Here is a 17,098-nt window from a genome sequence, read left to right as displayed (position 1 = left end):
CCTAAATGCATCTATGCTATTTGCCTCAACCACTCCATGTGGTAGCAAGTTTCATGTTCTCCCCACTCTGAGTAAAGAAGTTTTTCCTGCATTCCTTATTAGATTTGGTGGTGACTATCTTATATTTATGACCCCTAGTTTTGGTCTACCCTATCAAACCACTTCATAATTAGGTCAGCCCTCAGCCTTCTCTTTTCTAGAGAAAAGAGCCTCAGCCTGCTCAGTTTTCCTGATAGTTATAACCTTTCAGTTATAGTATCATCCTTGTAAATCTTTTTTGCGCTTTCTCCAGTGCTTCTCTATCCGTTGTGTTTAATGGACATCCCATGATTTTCCAAGACGCACTTTTTTGGACCTCAAGCGGGGTTGTGGAATCACTCCTGCGGTACCCCTCAACCGTCCAGCACCGAAAGCCCTCCCCCTGCCCAATTTATGTCTTACTTTTTTTCCTGGTTATCGCTCCTTCTGTCTTTTCACTTGGATTTTCTATTTAGAATGAAAATGCGATTAGTCCTGAACGGTAAACTTTTATCACAATAGTGCAGGGATATTGCTGAGAGGGACCAGTGTTGTGTACACACATACTTTTGTTTCTCCCTCTCTAGCCCAGGAGTGCTGAAGCCAAATGCTTGCTATTGTTTTAATGCAACATTTTTGCTTTGAGGGGGAAAAGAGGGGATCTTCTGAATACAAACGCCAGTTGGAAGTTCGCACTTATGGTTAAGACACGAGGGGGAGAAAGCAGCCCCTGTAGTGTAAGTACTATATTAAAGTGCAGGTCACTCTTGTCTTTCAACTGTACAGGGTTGCAACTCAACAAGGCGAAAGGTGAGGTGGTGAATTAACTGACCCATTACTGTCTTGTTTGCAGTGTTTCGCAGTCATTGTAAGTATTTGAAGTAATGGGTTGGAATGACTGCATGCTTTGGTAATTGGGGCCTCTGATTCAGTGCTGCTGTCTTAATGGGGAAACAGCCTTGGGGTTTCATTTGGGGAAAGCTCTTTTGAGAGAAAACAATATCCTTTTGGAAGAAAATTCCAGTATCAAATAAATAGAAAATCTCGGATTTGTGTTTGAAGTAATGTCCCAGCTGCTGAGAGAGCCCTTTGATGCGGACGTGTCATCTCATCTTCGAGCTCACTTTTTAAAGATAACGTTAGTTATCTAACCCCGACTTAAATCCGATTGATAACTGCTTCCCGTCCGACTCGCAGTGCACGCAGCGTGACATTCCCAATGGCTGAATTCATTTTGTTTCCTGGCGTCATGCCTTGAATAGCACATTCCCTTTTAGCCTGTCCACTTTGCAGAATCTTACCTATGGTATTCGCAGAGAACCCGTTTAAAATGTTATCTTTTCAGTTTTTTTTTTAATCTCATAGAATCACACAGCACAGAAGGAGGCCATTTGGCCCATTGTGCCGGTGCTGACCCTCTGAAAGAGCTACCAGTTAGCCCCACCTCTCTGCTCTTCCCCCATAGCCCTGTAAATTTTTCCTCATTATGTATATATCCAATTCCCTTTTTCATCTTTGGGAAATGAATTTTTAAAAAATGATCTTGAATCCCCTGTAAATTTGGGATCCTCTTTGCTTTCAGTTTAACTGCAAGTTCCCATCCTTTGAGTTTGCATTTTATTTGCACGTGGCTCATTTTGAGGTTAGATTTTAACACTTCTGTTGAAGTGACAGCTTTTCCTGTTTTAGTTCATAATCAGCTACATCTGGGGATTTTTTAAACACACACAATTCTTGTGATTTTCCCCCTCTTTCCCCCCCCCCCCCCCCCCCGCACCACCCCCCCTCTCTCTCTCTCTGTGGAAATGCCGTACCGCTACATTGAAGGTGGGATGGGAAACTCATCATGCAGTGAGCTGCAGGCATGAACCTCATCCTAGCTGTGTACTGGGACATCCACCTGCACCTGCTGGGAGTTTCACAGGTTGCCCCGAGCTAGGAAAGGACACGTTGACCAGCTTATGGTTGCTGTCTAGTGAACCCTGCCGGAAATGTGACGCACGGGGAGAGGCCAGGATCAGGCGTGGCTGTGATGCCCCCCATAGTGGAATAGTTTCCCAGAACTTTACTGTCTGGGATCATAGGTGAGGTACCGGAAGGCAGCTGGTATCAGTGGACCATATAGCCCCAGCAAGGAGTCAGCAAATTCAATGAGGGGGGGAGGGGGAGGGGGAGGGGGGGGGGGAAGATAAAAATATAAATAAAGACAATTCTGACTATTGGGATAGGATTACCCACTCTTTGTCCCTCATCTCTCTAACAATCCTGATCAAATTCTGAATATGAATAATTTAAGCCCTCATCCTGAGATATTAGAAATCAGTTCATTTGATAGTTTCTCTTTCTAATAATAATTAAATTCAGACCAGCCCGTATCTAATCCAGAGAAGCAGTTTATAATGCCGGAGCCTTTTGATGCTGGTGAAACTCCCCAATGAAACCCATGGCTTTTTCTCCCTTTATTGATATTGTATGTTCCTAGCATTGCCTTTTGCAGTAGAATAGAACCAGCACCTGGAGGCAGAACACAGTGAGATGTTGATGGCCTGGCCTCGTTATTGAGTGTTATGTAACCCGCAGTTTGCAGCACGCAGCCGGTTTGAGAGTGTGCGCGTGGGACGCCTTTTTAATTTCTCCTGATATCCCCGGGCCTGGATGCTCTCTGATTGACAAAGCATCAGTGAACCTTAAGTAAACTGCAGCACTGGCTGGGGGGTCGTTCTGATGCAAGTTCCCCAGCCACTTCCACTCATTATTTCTGTCTACGTGTAACTTCCCTCGAAATGAATAAATTTTTTCCCTCTCCTTCCATTTTACACCCCTCCCCTATGTACAAGTGCAGGGGATGGGGGGAGGAGCAGTCTACATTCACCAGGGCCTCTGTATAAGAACATGACACAAAGTGGGACTGAGAATGTAATCCTTTGAGCCTTTCTCCCGCCCCCATATATTCCCCCTACTTTATAACTCATATTTTGTTCACTGCGTTCCTTTTGAACTTTCCCCAGATGTAGAGCAGATTCTCTGCTGATTTGTGTCCAATTTCCAGCGGTACTCTGTCAGGTGGGAGTGGAGAAGAAAGCAGAGATTCCCCCAACCCCCAGTACCAATCTCCTGATGCCACTTCTGTTGTAAATATGGGTGGCTGTCTTCAAATAAGGTGGTAAAGGGGCCACAAGGGTTAAATTATGAGGACAGGTTACATAGTCTAGACTTGTTGTCCCTCGAGTATAGAAGATTAAGGAGTGATCTAACTGAGGTGCTTAAGATGATTAAAAGATTTTATAGGGCAGAGAGAAACTATTTCCTCTGGTGGGGGAGTGCAGAACAAGAGGGCATAACCTTAAAATTAGAGCTGGGTTTTCAGGGGTGATGTCAGGAAGCACTTCTTCACACAAAGGGGAGTGGAAATCTGGAACTCTCTCCCCCCAAAAAGCTGTAGAGGCTGGGGGTCAATTGAAAATTTCAAAACTGAGATTGATAGATTTTTGTTAGGCGAGGGTATTAAGGGATATGGAACCAACGCGGGTAAATGGAGTTAGGATACAGATCGGCCATGATCTAATTGAATGGCTGAACAGGCTCAAGGAGCTGAATGGCCTCCTCCTGTTCCCAAAGGAGGAGTAACGTCCTGCATCTGGTTTTCTGGCATTACTGCCGTAGACCTTAATCACGCCTGCATTTCACCAGTATCCCGGGTTACCGGGGCCTGAATAGATCAATGCACTGTCCGATTTTTGCCAGGAAACGAAAGAGGCTCCCACGTCTCTGCCTACTGCGTTGCAGGTGGCCGCCTTTAAGCTGGTGCAGGTACTAGGGTCCTGCAGCCGTGGTGATCTTCCTGCCCCATTGGGGGTCTTCAGCGTGATTAGAAACATTGCCGGGAGGCCCACCAAAAGAATTTGCATCAGGCTCACTCGGTGAAATTCACCGGGAGGGGTGGGGGCGGCGGCAGGGCAAACGGAACTGAATGACAGATGGAACTCCTGCTCCGCCAAGCCCCCAGAGATGTTTGGGAGGGAGGGTTTTATGAAAGTTGTACTTGGGACTCATATTGTGTAATTACATGTGTATCCAGCAGTGGAGCCTAGGAAGGTAATGCTATCATTCATTTGGTAAGGTCCTCGTTGAGATGTAAAGGATCGACTAGTTTTTTAAAAAAAAATAAATAAATTGTGCCACTGAAGCAATAATTGGACCAGGAATCAAGACAGCGACCTTTGTTAAAGGAGCGATTTCTCTTCCATTTTGTCCGAATCAAGTTCTGTGCGCTCCATTCGGAGGCGATTAAACACGTGACGAGAGTTACACGCAGACAGAAATAACTAATTGGAGTTCCACACTTCAGCAGGGAGCGGATTGTCCTACTTTATCTGGACTGGGTGGTGCCTGTCACCTGGCCAGAGCCTTTCCCTGTGCCTGTCGGAGATCGTTTCACTTGATCGCACTGTGATTTAGGAGATGCTGAGTGGGCAGCAGCTTTGCCCCGTGATGGGCGGAGGGTGCTGTGTTTGTTTTCTTTGACTTGTTTGGCTCCGTTCACTTGCTCCTTTACCGACCCTCGCCTGTATTTCAGTTTGTGCCAGTCTTGCTTATTGGGCTTTTCACAGAACAGATGTGCACGTATTCCTTCCCCCCCACCCACCCTGTTAATCAAAGTTATAGTAGGTTACGTTCAAGAAACATCAGTGTATAAGGTTGGGGTGGAGTGGATAACTCCCAAGTACTTGGATATTTTCTGCTACTGCTTTGATTACACTGAGCTGGCTCTCGATAAGTGAGTACGATTGATATGTGAATGCAATTTTGTTGAGAAACCGGTCACTTGCCAAATCAGGACTGACTGCGCTTCAAAAGATGGAAATATCTTTGTTGGGTTTAATGTACTGCTCCAGTTTGCCACAGCCGCCCTCCCGGACCCCAGACTCCCCACCCCCTCCCCTTCCCAGATGCTGGTCTCCCCCCCTCTCCTCTCTCTCCCGGACCCCCAGTCTCCCACACTCCCCCCTCGCCTGGATCGAGCATCAGACTTTCATCTCTGGTACCTGGGTTTGAATCCATGGCAGATTGAAAGTGTCTTCTGTCTGAGCTATAAGGGTCCGAACCAACACAAGACTGGCAGTCTCATCCAACCCACAGTGTAGTGGGGATGACCTACTACACCAAGGAAACCCCAAGGGATAAGGGGATAGGGCAGGAAGGTGGAGTTGAGTAGAAGGTCAGCCATGATCATTAGTATGGCCTATTCCTGCTCCTATTTCTTATGTTCTTAACACATAAATTCCCAAACGTTGGTGCAAATTGACGCGATGTTGGCAATTTCACTCCGTCTCATAATACAGTAAATGGCTTAGTTTGTAAGGGGCTTGTTCAGTGTGGCTCGTGATTTCAACCATTGGTGCGATCACTGCTCTGACCAGTGTATCTGTATAAACCTCTATCAGTGGAAATTAAAAGCATAAAGGATTCTCCTCTTCAATTAACCTTGGAAGGAGTATGTATGTGGGGGAGGGAGGGGGTGGGGGTGAAGGCACGAGATCCATGGTAATTTTCTGCAGCGGTGAGTTTGTGATCATTACCAATGCTGTCACTGAGGGCCCTCGATTTGTACACAGATCACTACTTCTTTTCAGTTCCATTTATTGATCTGTTCCTGCCATTGGAGATTTGTCAGTCCAGAAAGCCCTTGCAAATCATAGAATCATACTGCACAGAAGGAGGCCAATCGGCCCATCGTGCCTGTGCCGGCTCTTTGAAAGAGCTATCCAATTAGTCCCAATCCCCTGCTCTTTCCCCAAAGCCCTGCAATTTTTTCCCCATCAAGTATTTATCCAATTCCCTTTTGAAAGTTACTATTGAATCTGCTTCCACCACCCTTTCAGGCAGCGCATTCCAGACCATAACTCGCTGCATAAAGAAATTTCTCCTCATCTCCTCCCTGAATTTGTTGCCATAACCTTAAATAAGAGTCTGGTTTTGCCAGAGCCAGCATCAGCATCCAGAACATTAGTATCTGACTGTGGTTTCTGTCACCTAAATCTCTTGGACTCATTTCTCGTTCCAACTGATCGTTTGGCGGAACAGAATCTGCTTTTTTTTTGATGCCCCTTGGAGCTTGCGTATGCCAGGCACATTGGGTACAGACAAAGGGAGCAACATTGGGTAGCTGCAGCCATCTAAAGGCCTTTCATTAGGTCGTGGGTTCAAGTCCCCCTCCAGAGACTTGAGCACAAAATCTAGGCTGACTCTCCGGTGCAGTGCTGAGGGAGCGCTGCACTGTCGGAGGTGCCGTCTTTCGGATGAGACGTTAAACCGAGTCCCCCATCTGCCCTCTCAGATAGACATAAAAGATTCCATGGCACTATTTTCAAAGAAGAGCAGGGAAGTCCATCTTTATCCCTCACCCAACATCACTAAAATAGATTATCTGGTCATTATCACATGGCTGTTTGTGGGAGCTTGCTGTGTGCAAATTGGCTGCCACGTTTCCCTATATTACAACAGTACTTGAAAAGTACTTCATTGGCTTTAGTGTTTGGGAGGTCATGAAAGGCACTGTATCAATGCAAGTTTATTTTATTTATTTATTTTTTCTTTCTTTTTCATCCTCTTAAAATCAAAATCTCGAATATACTTTAGGAATTGCTTTCTGAATTGATGGAAATAACTGAGGCGAATTTCCTCGGGAGAATTTCTGCCACCACGAGGTTATGGAGGCGGAGCGGGAGAATCCCTGAGGAAATACGGGGCAATTTTTTTTTTGTGGCTTGGTTTTTATTTTGGGAGAAGTGATTGCTTCCTGATGGCACAGTTGGCACAGGAACTGCCCAGTGTGGCATAGAGCCATAGAAACTAGAAGGTTCCAAGTTCAGTTCCCAGTTTTCACTGAGTTAGTTGATCTCAGCTGGGCAGAAATGGATTCTGTACAATAGTCCTCTGCCCCTAGGTTAGAGAGGGAAAATACAGATAGTGGTCCTACTCCTGATCGCTATCCAGCAACCCGTGCTGAAAGGTGCACGTGTGGACATCAGGCGAGAACAGGATTAGGTCAGTTGTGATGCCTGCTATGGCTGAATAGCCTGCTGGCACTCATCTACTTGTGAAGAAAGCCCCTCTTGCTAAATTAGCCTCTCAGTGCCCTTTGAACTGTAGCTACGAGTCAGTGCCTTCAAAAGAGAAAAGTGAGGAAATTGGGGGGGAGGGGGAAGAAGAGGGACAATAGCTTACTAAAGGGATAATCTATATTCTATTATTGTGTGTGTACCTGTTCTCTATATAAATATACTAGTGCTTTATTCTCATGTGTATCATCACTGATTAGTGACGGGAAGTGCCGTGGCATTTGGCATCAATGTTGCTGGCAGCTCAAAAATTAATTATAATACCGCTGTGTAAAATTAACTTGTGTGTTTATATATTAAAAAAATATACGTATATACATCTTGGAACTGGTAACACTAACGGTATAGGCAACGCCTGATATTCTTACTTCCCCCACAAGATGGCGTAACCTCTTAAATACCAATATTGCGAGAATTTGTGTTATTCTTACTTCCTCCAGAGGTGGCGGTGCAACCTCTCTCTGCCTGTTACAACAAACACAGCCAAAAAGACCTACCATTTTGTTGTGTCTAACTCCATGCAATGTTGCAGGACATTCATTGATGTGTATATATTCAGTCTAATCTCGGTGTTCAGATGATGGTTACAAGCCAGTCGAGCTTTCCTTGTGATTTATTGTATGTGATGTAATTTGAACCACATATTGCGCTCTCTGGTTACCTCATTCTCTGTATAACGACATAGGTGGCCATGAAGCCAAGAGGATTATAATCTGGTTTTAACTTTCAGTAAAACCCTCTCTCCTTGTTGTGTGAGGAGCCTTGCGTTTTGTTTTCAAGCCAAGCTCTCCTCACCAGTCTTGCAAAGCCCCTCTCTCTTTGCGTTGCAGTATATGAAGCTTTGACAGCAAAAGTTGACGCAATGATGTATGGCATATCAGTTGAACTGGTGACCTTAGCAAACGATGCAAAGTCAGAATGGGAATGGGGAGGAGTGGGAAACTGTCTACATTAGTGGGAGTGTGTTCTGGGGCATAGTGCACTCTCAGGGGTCGGAGAGCATGCGTGCATCGCACTTGAATTTTTTTTCTGACCCCCCCCCTCAGCGTGTAACAGCCTTTGCAACATACTCCCAGCTGTCTGCTGTTAAGTACTGTGTGTAACGTGCATTGTATTATTAATAATAATCTGGTTCTTTTCCTGTGTGTCCCCTCACCCGCTTACAGTCCCGTACGTCCAGCTCAGCCACCTGCACAGTGAAACAGGTAGCTCTATGTGCGTTCAGTGTTTCCCATCATGCTTTAGTGTTTCCCACAATCCTTCACCCTTTTTTCCTTTTTGTATTAATGTTATATATGGTTCTAATCTTGTGGTCATTTGAACTAAATTAGTGGTGAGTTAACCCGGATCACAAATAAAGCAATTCAGTATGTTTATACAGTCCACACCTCTTAAGTCAATGTGACTTGATTCATTTTATCTGATAATTCAATGTTATTTCAGCACTAAATTCCCATTTTTAGTTTGCTGGATCCAAACTATTGGATAATTTTTTTAAATTTTTGTGCAACCAATGACTTTGAATCTTTAGGAGTAGGCTGTACTTCATGAAACAAAGTGGCTGTGAGTGCTCTTGTATCTGTTTGTTTATTTGCAAGCCATTTAATCAAAGTTTCTGCTCAATTGATGGTGAATATTCATGGCTGGTATTTATTACTGTGATTCTCCGATGCATTTTGCGACACTTGAAAGCACTATTTAGGTTAGCCCAAAGATTCGGGAAAACCCATCCAGCGCGGAACTGATGTTCCCAGGGTCGGGATAAACCTCATTCAGGTTACCATTCAGAACGCCAAGTCAGCCAGTTCGTACGATCGAGGTACATTAAAGAGCCTTTAATGTATATAAAAGGAAACCCCAAGTCATTTCACGGAAGTTGTGAGGAAGGAAAACGGACACTGAGACAAAGAAGCAGAGATTAGGAGAGGTGACCAAAAGTTTGGCCAAAGAGGTGGGTTTTATGGAGAGTCAGAGAGGGAGTTCCAGAGCCTGGGCCATGGATGGCCTCGGGCTTCTGTACAACAGGTAGAACAGCAGGTGAACGGCTGCCTCCTGATTGAGGAACAAAAAACCTTTGGTAGGTATAAAAACCACTTTGGCGACTCGGGGCGACCAAACTCTGCTGCATTTTTTTTTTCCTCTTGTCTCAGAAAACTCAATTTTTTTGGTAAGTAGGTAACCTTTAAATGAAAGCTCTGCAAGAATGTCCTAGTGGGACCTGACGAGAACTGGCTGAAGAAAGGAGAGCAATAAAGGGAGCGTGAAAATCGAAGGAAAAAGATTGAACAAGTGGCAAATCTACCCTTGAAGTCTAAAATTGTTATACATTCAAATTCTAAGCCAGTCTCACTGATGTGACTTCTGTTCCATTGCCGTGTTTAGTTGGCATGTTTGGGCGTGGCTCTTCTCTCCTTGCATGGCACTTTCCTGTTTATGCTGCGATAACATTGTGAGTGAGCCGCTTCCTGATTTTGTGCGTGTGAACGCGCGTTTGTACCGAATACCTCTCAGCCCTCCGCTCTTTCTCCCACCTCAATCCAAGATGCATCCTGCACATGAATGAGTTGGGGCTTGTGTGTCAAGCAGACCATATTTTTCAGGCATTTCTTTGGTCACCTCCACTGCCGTGTTGCGGTGTGCAGGGCTGTGGGGATGAGGTAACCATGATGGGCCTTGAGGTAAAATGTTTTTGTTTATCCGGAATGAGAGAATAAGTGTCAGCCTTAGCTCGTTGGTAGCACTCTCGGCTCGGAGTCGGTAGGTTGTGGGTTCTAGGATATTCCGGTATTTAAGCGCATAATCTAGGCTGACACTTTAGTACAGTACTGAGGGAGTGCAGCACTGTTGGAGGTGCTGCTTCTCTGAGACGTTGAACCGAGGCCCTATCAGCCCCTCGGGTGGATGTAAAAGATTCCATAGCACCATTGGAAGAAGAGCAGGGAATTCTCCCAGTGTCCTGGTAACTATCCCTCAACCAACATCGCTAAAACAGATTATCTAGTCATGTATCTCATTGTGGGACCTTGCTGTGTATAAATTGGCGGCTGTGTTTGCCTACACAACAGTGGCCACGCTTCAAAAGTAATTAATTGGCTGTAAAGTGCTGTGGAACATTCCTGAAGATGTGAAAGGTGCTATATAAATGCAAGTTTTCTATGTATCAGAGCCATACATACTCACTCCTATACTTAAGCTGATTTCACCCCCATGTGCCAACCATCCCTCTATTTCCCCCCCCCCCCCCACCCCGCCCCAAATGGGAGAGGCTAAAAACCAGACACCTGTAGCCAACTGAGGAGTCCTCTATTGGAAATTCCTCTCTGAGCCCTCATGGGCAACCAAGCAAGTCCCAGGAATTGTGCCTTAATTATACCAGAGAGCCCACTGATGCTTGTTAGAATCATAGAAGTTTACAACATGGAAACAGGCCCTTCGGCCCAACATATCCATGTCGCCCAGTTTATACCACTAAGCTAGTCCCAATTGCCTGCACTTGGCCCATATCCCTCTATACCCATCTTACCCATGTAACTGTCCAAATGCTTTTTAAAAGACAAAATTGTACCCGCCTCTACTACTGCCTCTGGCAACTCGTTCCAGACACTCACCACCCTTTGAGTGAAAAAATTGCCCCTCTGGACCCTTTTGTATCTCTCCCCTCTCGCCTTAAATCTATGTCCCCTCGTTATAGACTCCCCTACCTTTGGGAAAAGATTTTGACTATCTACCTTATCTATGCCCCTCATTATTTTATAGACTTCTATAAGATCACCCCTAAACCTCCTACACTCCAGGGAAAAAAGTCTCAGTCTATCCAACCTCTCCCTATAAGTCAAACCATCAAGTCCCGGTAGCATCCTAGTAAATCTTTTCTGCACTCTTTCTAGTTTAATAATATCCTTTCTATAATAGGGTGACCAGACATCATCTCCAGACTTTTTGAAAGTGTGTATTCTAAAAGCCCAGCTATGTTCTTCCAGCTGCCACACCCCCCCCCCCCCTTTTTTTTAAATTACTATATTTTGCCCTAAGCCACGCGACAACCCTTTGTGCAAGGGACGGGCACGGTACTCATCAGGCTTGTGCCATTGTCTCCCTGAAGCCAGCTGCTAGGGGGTACAAGACGGCAGCCTGTGGATGACTTTCCCCCTCCCAATCTCCATTTGCTGCTGTGAAAAGTTGCCTGTGCCATGACCCTTCATAGGGCATCATGTTGAGGCTCCGATGAGTTATGCTGATGCAGCAACAACTTGCATTTATACAGCGCCTTTAATGTAGTAAAAAGTCCCAAGGCGCTTCACAGGAGCATTATCCAACAAAATTTGGCACGGCGCCACATGAGATATTAGGACAGGTGACCAAAAGCTTGGTCAAAGAGGTAGGTTTTAAGCAGCGTCTTAAAGGAGGAACGAGAGAGTTAGAGAGGTGGAGAGATTTAGGGAGGGAATTCCAGAGCTTGGGGCCTAGGCAGCTGAAGGCGCAGCCGCCAATGGTGGGACGATGAAAATCAGGGATGTGTAAGAGGCCAGAATTGGAGGAGTGCAGAGATCTTGGAAGGTTGTAGGGCTGGAGGAGGTTACAGAGATAGGGAGCCTGATATAAACATTTTTTAATTACTAAGTAGCCGTGAGGTTTTTATTTTCCTCCCCATAGCCTCCAAGAAGGCTGCGATGGTGGTGATGAAATTACAGGCCGTAGGTTCTGTTCCCATTCCCGCGACTAGTGAGTTTCTGGGAAATGGTGGGTGCACATCCACCAGAGTGAGGGAGCAGTCTGCAACTCCACATTGCTGACGTGTACCTCCTCCAGGGCTTGTTCAAGAGCAGCATTTGAGAGGCCTAGTAATGAGTGGTGAAAGGGACAGCGTGAGGGGAATAGAGGCAAACCGAAAAGGGGAGGAAAGTGATTCAAAATGTGAGGGAGGATAAATGGAAAACAAACATAAAGCAGGTTTTGACTTTCACCTCTGTGAAATTTTCTGTCTCTTCATTGTGATGCAAAGCCTAGAGCTGAAATGGGGTCCATCACCCATCCTGGTGCTAAAATGCAGCACCATCTCTTGTTTGCCCCCAATATAGAGAATAAACTAATAAAATACACAGGGACATTTCATTTTTGTGCCCTACTTTATCAAGTTTGTGCGACGCCCAAGGCAAAATATGGTCTGTTGCCCAAACCTGACTCTTTCATTCCAAGATGACATGCTTTGTTGATGCAGTGCATCAGGGGAACGTGCAGTCTGCACAGCAACAGCAGGAGATTTGCAGGCAGAGTCCGATGGTGCACTGGGGGCTTTCCGTGTGCAATGGGATTGAGTCTGTTTTACTGAATTCTGTGCAGACCTTGCAAGTTTACTAGTGGACGTTTCCTGGAGAAACAGCGTTCAAAGTGAGATGCAGGAAAATTATACGTATGCAATTTTTGTTTTAACGAAAACAAAAAGTACAGTCGCCGAGCCATAGCGACCAGGAGGTTCAATCCACAAGTCTGTTTTTTGAGTTAGCTGATCTGAGCAGGAGGAGTGCTACACTGCGCTGGCTGCAGTTCCCCTGGATAATGGAAGGGAAAATCCGTCCTAGTTCCTGCTCCCAATCACCATGTAACGCCCCTCGCTGGAAGTCCACCTGTCCGGCACTGGGTGAGGGTAGGATTGGGCTCAGCCGTGAGATCCTCCACAGTCTGATGTTCTGCTGATATTCTCGCTGCTGAGACTGGTGCATGAATAATAGCTACTTGGTCAAAGTACTAGGGGAACATAAGAAATAGGAGCAGGAGTAGGCCATACGGCCCATCGAGTGCTCCGCCATTCAATAAGATCATGGCTGATCTTCGACCTCAACTCCACTTTCCTGCCCTATCCCCATATCTCATGATTCCCTTAGTGTCCAAAAATCTATCGATCTCAGTTTTGAATATACTCAATGAATGAGCATCCTCTGCCCTTTGGGGTAGAGAATTCCAACGATCCACAACCCTCTGAGTGAAGACATTTTTCCTCATCTTGGTCTTAAATGGCCAACCCCTTATCCTGAGACTATGACTCCTAGTTCTAGACTCTCTAGCCAGGGGAAACAGCCTCTCAGCATCTACCCTGTCAAGCCCTCTAAGAATTTTATGTTTCAATGAGATCCCCTCTCATTTTTATAAACTCCAGAGAATATAGGCCCATTCCACTCAATCTCTCCTCACAGGACAACCCTCTCATCCCAGGAATCAATCTAGTGAACCATAAGTATATCCTTCCTTATGTTAGGAGACCAAAACTGTGCACAGTACTCCAGGTGTGGTCTCACCAAAGCCCTATATAATTGCAGCAAGACTTCCTTACTCTTGTACTCCAACCCCCTTACAATAAAAGCTAACATTCCATTTGCTTTCCTAATTGCTTGCTGTACCTGCGGTTGAAAAGACTGCCAACACTGAAAATAAAAAGATTGTCGCCAAACGCTACGAAATCTGCTGCCTCGGTCAAAATGGAGTAAGAGAGGGGGGGCATTTGAAGAATGTACTTGCTTTTTTGCCATGTTTAACACCCAGATTCAACATTCCCCCGCCCCCCCCTTTCAGTTTGCGTGTTTTCCATTGTGTCAGACCTATAGAGGAAAGCTAGGCTGGTGTGAGATGGGGAATGATGGTGGGGAGAGGGAGGGTGCTTTTGATTTAAGGAGCAATGTAGCTTCAGCACAGAGATGCAATATGACAAAACCATGTCTCGGCCATTTGGTAGGAGTTTCAATCCCAGCAAATGGTCCAATTTTCTGAAGTTCTCCCAGGAAACAAAAATCTAGCAGACTTGTAAGCAGAACTGATTAGAAGCAAAACATACATTAGTTATTTAATGATTTTTTTTTTGTGTGTGTGTGTGTGTGTTTTGTATTTTCTCCCCTCCCTCCCTTTCTCTTTCCCTCCCTTCTCCCCATCCCAGTGCCGGCAGTCAGCATGACCAGGCTAACCCGGGCTCGCACCACCTCCACTTCAAGCGTGGGAGCAGGAGACACCACCCGGAATCAGTCTCATGCCAACAACCAGGCAGATGCCATCGGGGACAGCAACACAGACCAGGGCAGGCCTCAAACCATGGAGGTTTCCTGTTAAAACAGCAACTTCAGTCGTTTATTTATTTGTTTTTTTTTTGTTTTTCCAATTCAAGGGATCGTAAACTTGGCTAAGTCGCAGCACTAAAAAAAAAATGAAGAAATCCAACAACGGAGAGCAATTTTCCTTGTTTAATTGTGTCTCATTAGTGCATGCCTGACGCACTGGTTGATGCTCTTACACTGTAATTGATGCTCCTTGTTCTCATTTCTTTGGAATATTCTTGTTTTATCGAATGACCTAGTGGTACAGAATGTGCGCGGTTATATTCCCTAATGTGTGTTTAACAAGAGTTGAGTTTTTTCCCTGGATTTAAAGGGGCAGCACCAGCGATTCTCCGCACCCCCCCCTCCCCCCAAAACCCGGTCTCTGTGCCTGTATTCAGTGGACAGAAGACAAGCTATTTTTTTTTTTGTTTTCTACAATAAGGCTATTTTTATGTTTCGGAGGGTTTTTTATTTAACATTGTGCCCCGTCGCCTCTGGGTCAGAAGGTTTTGGGTTTGGACCCCGAGCCTGGTTTAAAATCGTAATCTAGGTTGACATTGCAGGTGAGCGCAGCACTGTCGAGAGGCACGGTGCCCTCTGGATGAGACTTTAAACCCAAGGTCCAGTCTGTTCCTGTGGACGTTAAGGATCCCGTGGTACTGCTCAAACAGACGAACCGGGAGTTCTCCCGGTGTTCCTGGCCCACCCTGCCTCGGGCAACACCAACAAAAATACAGATTAACTGGCTATCTGTCTCATTGCTGTTTGTGGGACGTTTCTGATGCCGAATGGCAGCCAGAACAGTCACTGTGATGCACTTCGAGAAGCTTTGAAGATTCAAGGTACTATTTTGAATTCCAAGTACAAACATAGAGGTTTCGGTGAAAACTGTTCTATGATTTATTCAGCATTAACAATAGATTGGGCAGTTATTAGGAATGAGACAGATTGCAAACCCATCTCAACATTTGGAGCTGTTTTTATCTGTTAGGATACATCAAAGTAAATCACTTTTTCTTTTCCCCATGTGTTTGTTCGGTACAACTCTCAGTCTAAATGAACGAATCCTGTGATAGCGGCCTGGCCACGGTTTGGTGTCATGATAGGATACCGTTATCAGGAACGGTTTTGGACTGTTCTGAGGTTTTCTCATAGCCCCTTTGTATTCCCCCCACTCCCAGGATGAGGATGCCCCTTTAAATACTAAATTCTAATTGATTTACTCCTTACTTCACCCCCCCACCTCGCTTTCTGTGTTAAAGATTTTGAGCTTGAGTTTTTCTTTGTTTGTTCTCGTCGTTTTGCCGTACAATGAGCCAAACCCGCGCTCCCCATGTGATCAGTGTCCGCCTCCATCCGGTGTGTGGCTTTTTCTTGTGTTTGTTTTCCACGTGGCTGGAGCACTAGCTTGAAAATAAAATTTAAAAAAAATTACTACAGGCACAAAAGCTTGTTGTGTAAGCTTGTAGAGTCTGTGTGCAGGTTCGTTGTGATAAACTACAGGCATTTGACACTATTGCTGTCCTTTAAAAGATCTAGAGGTGAACAAAATGGCTGACTTTGAAATAAAGACAAGCCCTGGCTTGCAATTCTAGAAGTGACTGCTGTGTCCAGACGTTTGTATTTTGTGCAGTGAGAATTAATTTAAGGCATCATTAAAATAGAAATTTCCTGCGTGCAAATTGGCTGCCATGTTTGCCTGCAAAACAACAATGACCGAGCTTCAAAGAGTCATTCGTTGGCTGTGAAACACTTTGTGATAGCCTGAGGATGTGAAAGGCACTATATAAATGCAAGTTCTTTCCATTCAACATATGACTAAGTCTTAGAATTCAAGTCTACTTTTTGACTCTTCTCTCCAGAAGGTGCGAGATTTGAGGTATAGTGCCTGATATAGGGTACGGTAGCATAGTGGTTATGTTACTGGACTAATAATCCAGAGGCCCGGCCTAATAATCCGGAGTCATGAGTTCAAATCCTGCCATGGCAGCTGGGGAATTTAAATTCAATTAATTAAATTAAATCTGGAATTAAAATACCAGTATCAGTAATGGTGGCTATGAAACTACCAGATTGTCATAAAAACCCATCTGGTTCACTAATGATATAGGGAAGGAAACCTGCCGTCCTTACCCGGTCTGGCCTACATGTGACTCCAGACCCACAGCAATGTGGTTGATTCTTAATTGCCCTCTGAAATGGCCTAGCAAGCCACTCAGTTGTAATATCTTGCTAAAAGAAGTCATAAGAATAAAACTGGACGGACCACTAGGCACTGGACACGACAAAGGCAAACCAAGCCCAGTTGACCCTGCAAAGTCCTCCTCACTAACATCTGGGGACTTGTGCCAAAATTGGGAGAGCTGTCCTACAGGCTAGTCAAGCAACAGCCTGACATAGCCATACTCACAGAATCATACCTTTCAGCCAACGTCCCAGACTCTTCCATTACCATCCCTGGGTATGTTCTGTCCCACGGACAGACCGACCAGACGTGGCGATACAGTGATATACAGTCAGGAGGGAGTGGTCCTGGGAGTCCTCAACATTTACTCTGGACCCCATGAAATCTTGTGGCATCAGGTCAAACGTGGGCAAGGAAACCTCCTGCTGATTACCACCTACCGTCCTTCCTCAGCTGATGAATCAGTCCTCCTCCATGTTGAACACCACTTGGAGGAAGCACTGAGGGTAGCAAGGGCACATGAATGTACTCTGGGTGGGGGACTTCAATGTCCATCACCAAGTGTGGCTCGGTAGCACCACTACTGGCTGAGTCCTGAAGGACATAGCTGCCAGACTGGGCCTGCGGCAGGTGGTGAGCGAACCAACACGAGGGAAAAACTTACTTGACCTTATTCTCACCAATCTACCCGT

The 17,098-nt window shown here is 45.4% G+C and overlaps 1 protein-coding gene across 4 annotated transcripts in view; it reads left to right on the top strand.

Moving 5' to 3' along the window:
* Positions 1 to 15,822, top strand: part of LOC137335146 (protein NDRG3-like) — an 86,435-nt gene extending 70,613 nt beyond the window's left edge. Inside the window, exons 16-17 of one of the 4 annotated variants that reach the window (XM_068000281.1) lie at positions 872 to 886; positions 14,065 to 15,822. In XM_068000281.1, coding sequence (XP_067856382.1) covers positions 872 to 886; positions 14,065 to 14,234 — 185 coding nt within the window. In that variant the 3' untranslated portion in view covers positions 14,235 to 15,822. Of the gene's footprint in view, positions 1 to 804; positions 887 to 14,064 lie in introns of all 4 variants that reach the window. The other 3 variants (XM_068000280.1, XM_068000283.1, XM_068000282.1) reach the window with 3 other exon arrangements.
* The last annotated feature ends 1,276 nt before the right edge of the window (positions 15,823 to 17,098 follow it).

The sequence above is a fragment of the Heptranchias perlo genome, chromosome 19 (genome assembly GCF_035084215.1).
Source record: "Heptranchias perlo isolate sHepPer1 chromosome 19, sHepPer1.hap1, whole genome shotgun sequence".
Lineage (NCBI taxonomy): Eukaryota > Metazoa > Chordata > Chondrichthyes > Hexanchiformes > Hexanchidae > Heptranchias > Heptranchias perlo.
This window is presented reverse-complemented; position numbering and strand designations above follow the sequence as displayed.